Consider the following 5,342-nt stretch of genomic DNA (forward strand, 5'->3'; position numbering starts at 1 on the left):
GAAATTTAATCTCATTGAGACAGATGCAAACTATTCATGATAACCCAGTTCATGATATATCAAAGAAAAAGGACATTCCAACCATAGCATAACAAATACAACGAATTTATTAACATTATCATTATCTTCAATACTGATGTACTTAATATAATGAAAGGACGAATTAGTATGCATTTCTCCATGTCTGTGTAGTTTGGCAAGTTATATTTTACCACAGGGAGTAGTTGTATGTTATCTACTTGCATTGTTGGACGAATTTGTTACTGAGGCATGTTGTCCGAAGTTTTGACTTCAGTGTCCTCATCACTATCGGAATCTTCCTCCTCACTACTCTCACTAAGATTACCATCCATTGAATTGGGAAAAGTCTCCGTTACTTGTTCGGCTGTATAACAGTTGTTACTTTCATTTGCTGAAGGCAACGTCTTAACATCTAGATCAGCCTTATAAAAGTTGATGGCAGGTTCAGCTTTTGTCTTAATGATAGCATAAGCGCTTTCAGTTTCATATATGATACCGTCAAACTCCCTGTCTGTTCGAATATTAGTTGCCATGGAAATATTGCCCTTGGTATCCATGTCAACTCGGTAATGAGGATCCTCTATATCAATACTGATGCCACTCTCGTCTGCCGTGTAAGCACCCTCATCGACATCTGCATCAAATGATCTGTTTGAACATTCAAAGGTATCTGTGTCTTCCTGCACGTGAAAAGAAAGTCACATGAGTTCGTCCTCTAACAAACACTGGTGCGCACAAACGGACAAACAAAATGGAGATGAGAGTCGACAGGGTGCGGATCCAGAACGAGGAAAGCATACAAGATACGAGAGGCAGAGACAAGCAGAGTCACAATGGCTAGAGGTTCTTCTACCGAACTTTCTAATCATCTACCGGGAGTGTTCAGTCTACACTTCTACGTCATCAGTCGAGGATATATTTGCAAGAACGTCGTTGAGTACAATACGTCTTTGACGTCAAATAGAGACTTAATTTTACTTTAATTCGCGTAAACAACACATAAAACTAGAAAAACATAGAAACACATCAATCAGTAGGGTCTGATTACATTTTGTACATCGTTGAAGTTTAACAGAAGGTCAAGGTTCACCACGCGATCAAACACAACACACCATTACAACAAATATGTTACTAATATACGGGTTACTTTGATTTCGTTACCGTAAACCTTTCGTAAAATGTCATGGAAGAGTTGATATTGTCGTTGACTATTTGTGCGAGAATGAATACGAGATCAAATGGATGTACTATCCTTTTGATCGAGGAGGGGTTTCGTCACCACAACGATGTCCTTTTGCCCTAATACCTTTACATAGAACATTCCCTCGCGCTGTTTTGACATCTCCTCCTTTGCAATTTTAGCCACACGACAGCTGAGGACGGTGGATATGAGACACACTAGACATTCCGTTCCTGCCGCTCCTAAGGCCACCAGAATAAGCATGTCCTTTACCGCCTTCTGTATCGTCTCCCCGTCTGTTGTGTGGTTTACGAGTCCCAGTCTCAGAAGCTGAATGCTGACGACAGCCGTTACCATGGACACGACATTAAATGCCGTAAAACACATTATCTGAAATCAGACATTTCATGTTGTTTTATATTTCAGAGAAATGTGCACTCACATGACTAGAGGTAATAAAAAATAGATTAGTTTAATCTGTTGTAACCTACGGGTGATTGCGTGTCTGAGCGTGTCTGGTTTCATATTGTAACAGGAAAATTGATTTTAAAGCTTTGAAAACATCAGCTAAACATTTTACTAAAACAAGCTGATTTGTCTTAGGGACGGATGATTAGGCTATGTATGTTGTAACCAGTAGTTCTTAGATCGATAGACAAAGGACGGAGGTGCGGCGCGGTAAAGATTTTTGCTTCTAAAACCTAATCCCGGCAGTCGATATGTTGTGTTTGCGTCCAATTAGGCCTAGCATGGGTGGTTTGAGCCTGATCGTTCTCATAGAAAGTAATGTCGGACTATACATGAAAATTGGCTGGAAATCAGGGATATATGTATTACAAATTGTACGGTAATGGTAGGATTTCTGTCCGTTTTATTCTAATAAACATTATACTTGATTATCAATGCATTTACTGTTTTAGAACTAATTGATTAAATATTTCTATAGTTTATGTGTAATTCGCCTTTACCTGAATAAATCATTCTTTAATCGTCTTTTTTTATTTATTTATTTATTTATTTTTTTTTTTTTTAAATCAAAAACGGTTTTTAACGATCTAACAAATATTATTGACTTTCTAAAGAATACCAACCTTTGTCCGAAATTCAGAGTCTGCATCGACTTCTACGTTGCGAATTACATGATGTACAAGTACATATTGTCATTTGATTTGACATGTTACGATAAAAGAACAAGTGAATGCTTACCACATATGATGATTTTCTTCTGGCGCACACCACGCCAACGATCCCCGTTATGATAAACTACAAAAATAAATACATCAGCTCACTGCATTTCTAACGCTGGAAAGCGTACATAAAGGTTTATTTATATTGTCGTTACACAGTGCTAAACCTACTTAACAAAAGCCACTAAAGCGAAAAGCACCATTTTGATACAAATTTCCATAAGATAAGCTGTTTCGTCCTTCTAGTACTCGTTAGTGATGCTAAGAACCTAAATATTAAGTCTAGGAGATGAATAAGGAAAATCTAAAGTGATCGAACAAAATGTTAAAATCTATACAGGGAGGTGCACTAACCCCATAATTAAGTAATTGTTGTAAATTACGTAATTTTAATATCTCTGACAATTTTAGAAGAACGTCGAGTACATGTGTATATATTTAACGGTTCCACTATTCTAATTAATCAAAACGTGATATGAGGATTACAGCAAACATTGGGGATTTAAAGCCCATTCCTTTATATTGGCTTATACAATGTAATTGTTTTGAGCGCAAAACTCTAAAAAAAAGTCTGATATGAACGAACAAAAAACTCATACAGCAGGATTAACTATTGGTCATGAATTAGAGGTTCTAATCAAACTCGAGTGTCGAATGATTCACTAGGACTTGAATTACTTACTTACAATCAACGAGCTAACAATGCAACATTGGTGATACAGGTATTCTAAGGGATATTAATCAACCTTTGCATGACCTCAGTATATTGATAATCCTTGTTAACAGCAAAATGGCCTTAGGAACGTCAATTAGCGTCGTCTATTTATAGTACTTCTATATAATGGTAACGCTGACATTATCAACAAGTACTTCTATATAATGGTAACGCTGACATTATCAACAAATCATTTGGTACTTCATTAACATGGTACTCAATAGATATCATATACATAGGTATACCACTAACAGAATTGATTTCTACGTCTCGTCAGATATTTCGTAGTTGTTATCCGAGAAACTGATTTTAAACATTATACTAACTGAAACACACTCCATTGCAGAACAAACCTTCTCGGCTGTTTTCAATAATGTATGGAAGTAGGTACATTTGTTTTTAACAGTTATTTATCAACTAACTTTGTAACTTACTGAACATTTGTAACTTACTGAACACATCAATTACTTAATTAATGAACAAAATATTTTCTTTCTTATCTAAACAAAGGTAAAATCATACTTACGAATCCTCCACTCCAAATCGGTGAAACTCTGTGTGCCAGCCATACTTCTGACTTAATAGAGGATATAACACCCAAACAAACACTCAGCAGACCTAGTAGAACATGGAAACCGGATGTGGCGTAAACGAGAATTATGACAAGATGCATCGTGGTAGGTGTTCGATATGGTTCGCTTTTTCTTACTGGATCCTTATATCATCTGAAAAATAAAATTTGAAACAAAAGCAGTGAATATAAATAAATGTTGTTAATAGTTGCGTGTATATTCCTATTAATTTTATCTTTGTGAACGTAAAACAATAATCATGTTCCGTATTTTATCAAGTACGCAAACTTAAAGAATAATATATTATTAATATTATTCTACTTACGGTGGGTGTACCCGCGGAATATCTTAATAAATAGCTAAAAATCTGAGGAATGGTTGAAATAAAATTCACAGACAAGTATTCGCGTACAACACATGAGTTCAATTCATTATAACCATAACTGAAACACTTTATGAAACACATGATGATCCCTCAACGTCAGCGACGCTAGGAAAGTGGAAATAGAGATAGTTTCTAAACATACACGTACAGAAATTCAAATTTCCAGAAGATACACAAGCCAATTAATTCAATTATAAGTAAAAAGTGTCAATTACGTTACCAATGGTGAGAAAATGTGCTTGCATGTTTACAATGTCTGGTGAGCATGTCATGTTCTAACATCGGTACTGACGCTGTATATGATACTATCAATATTAATTAACAATACCGTTGTTACTTCGTTGGTACAAATGGAGCTCGCTCTCTCTGTCTCTGTCTGGTCATATATGTTACAGAGCTTGAATAAATGTCATCGAAGCTTACGTCCGTATCTATAAGAACATCAATACAAAAGGATGTGTGGGAGTAATGCTTTGATAAGAAACGGTTCGACAACGTTATTAAAAACAGCTTTATTTCTGGTATAAAACATGGGGTTTCGCCGTGAGAAGATATCGTATGATAAAAACAATAGAGAATTCTCCGTGATATCGTGTGATGGTTAAATTAAATCAAAATTAAAATATATGACATCAAACCAGAAAAAAACAAAACAAACAAACATCAATGACAACAGCACACGGAAGAGAGAAATGTGTCCTTGCATGGTAGTCGTGATAAATCAATATCTGATCACGTCAAAACCACCAAATGTCAAAGATCGAGCTCGAGATTTAGTCATGACTCTGATACAGCGATGTAGATATTTATATACTGAAATTAATTAATGTCCGGTTGACGTCATCACTTTACGTCTGTTTTAAAGAGCACCTGCCTTTTAGATTTTCATTATTATTGAGGTGTTATTCAAGAAGTAATTACAACGTGTTGTCACATAATACCGAGTGTATTTTCTCTATCCTTTTTATCTTCTCCATCAAAAACCAGGATGATCAATAAGTCATTATCCGGACATGCGTTTCGTTGGTATATATTTGTATATCTAGAATGACGTATAACATGACCAAAGTATGGTATCCCTAAACACTTTTTTTAAATTTTCACATTAATTGATTCTTCGTTATTTTGAGAGTATTGGGGAGTACAATGTAGTACAATGTATGTCTAGTTTCTTTGATAATGAAAACATGCCCCGTAATCTGAGGTCTCTAGCAAAATAGACGGATCTATGTTACTTACCTATTACTGAGGATTCTGGTGAGGTCTGCATTGTGTATATGTA

At 35.5% G+C, this 5,342-nt stretch overlaps 1 protein-coding gene across 1 annotated transcript; it reads right to left on the bottom strand.

Moving 5' to 3' along the window:
* Nucleotides 1–260: 260 nt before the first annotated feature.
* On the bottom strand, nt 261–3,776 carry LOC132550797 (uncharacterized). Its single transcript, XM_060214886.1, has 4 exons — nt 3,630–3,776; nt 2,408–2,464; nt 1,328–1,591; nt 261–701 (listed from the first exon to the last, which is right to left on the bottom strand). Exons 1-4 carry the CDS (start codon nt 3,774–3,776, stop codon nt 261–263), a joined length of 909 nt encoding a protein of 302 aa, XP_060070869.1.
* Nucleotides 3,777–5,342: the final 1,566 nt, after the last annotated feature.

Source organism: Ylistrum balloti, unplaced genomic scaffold (assembly GCF_031769215.1).
Source record: "Ylistrum balloti isolate Yb309-2 unplaced genomic scaffold, AGI_CSIRO_Ybal_v1 Utg370152, whole genome shotgun sequence".
Classification (NCBI taxonomy): Eukaryota; Metazoa; Mollusca; class Bivalvia; order Pectinida; family Pectinidae; genus Ylistrum; species Ylistrum balloti.

Bases quoted from the DNA above. Each gene is read 5' to 3' on its own strand.
- LOC132550797 (XM_060214886.1), bottom strand. From the start codon at position 3,776: ATGCATCTTGTCATAATTCTCGTTTACGCCACATCCGGTTTCCATGTT. The intron at 2,465-3,629 runs GTAAGTATGATT...TTATTTTTGTAG, and splicing joins CGATTTGGAGTGGAGGATTC to TTTATCATAACGGGGATCGT. The intron at 1,592-2,407 runs GTAAGCATTCAC...GTCTGATTTCAG, and splicing joins GAAGAAAATCATCATATGTG to ATAATGTGTTTTACGGCATT.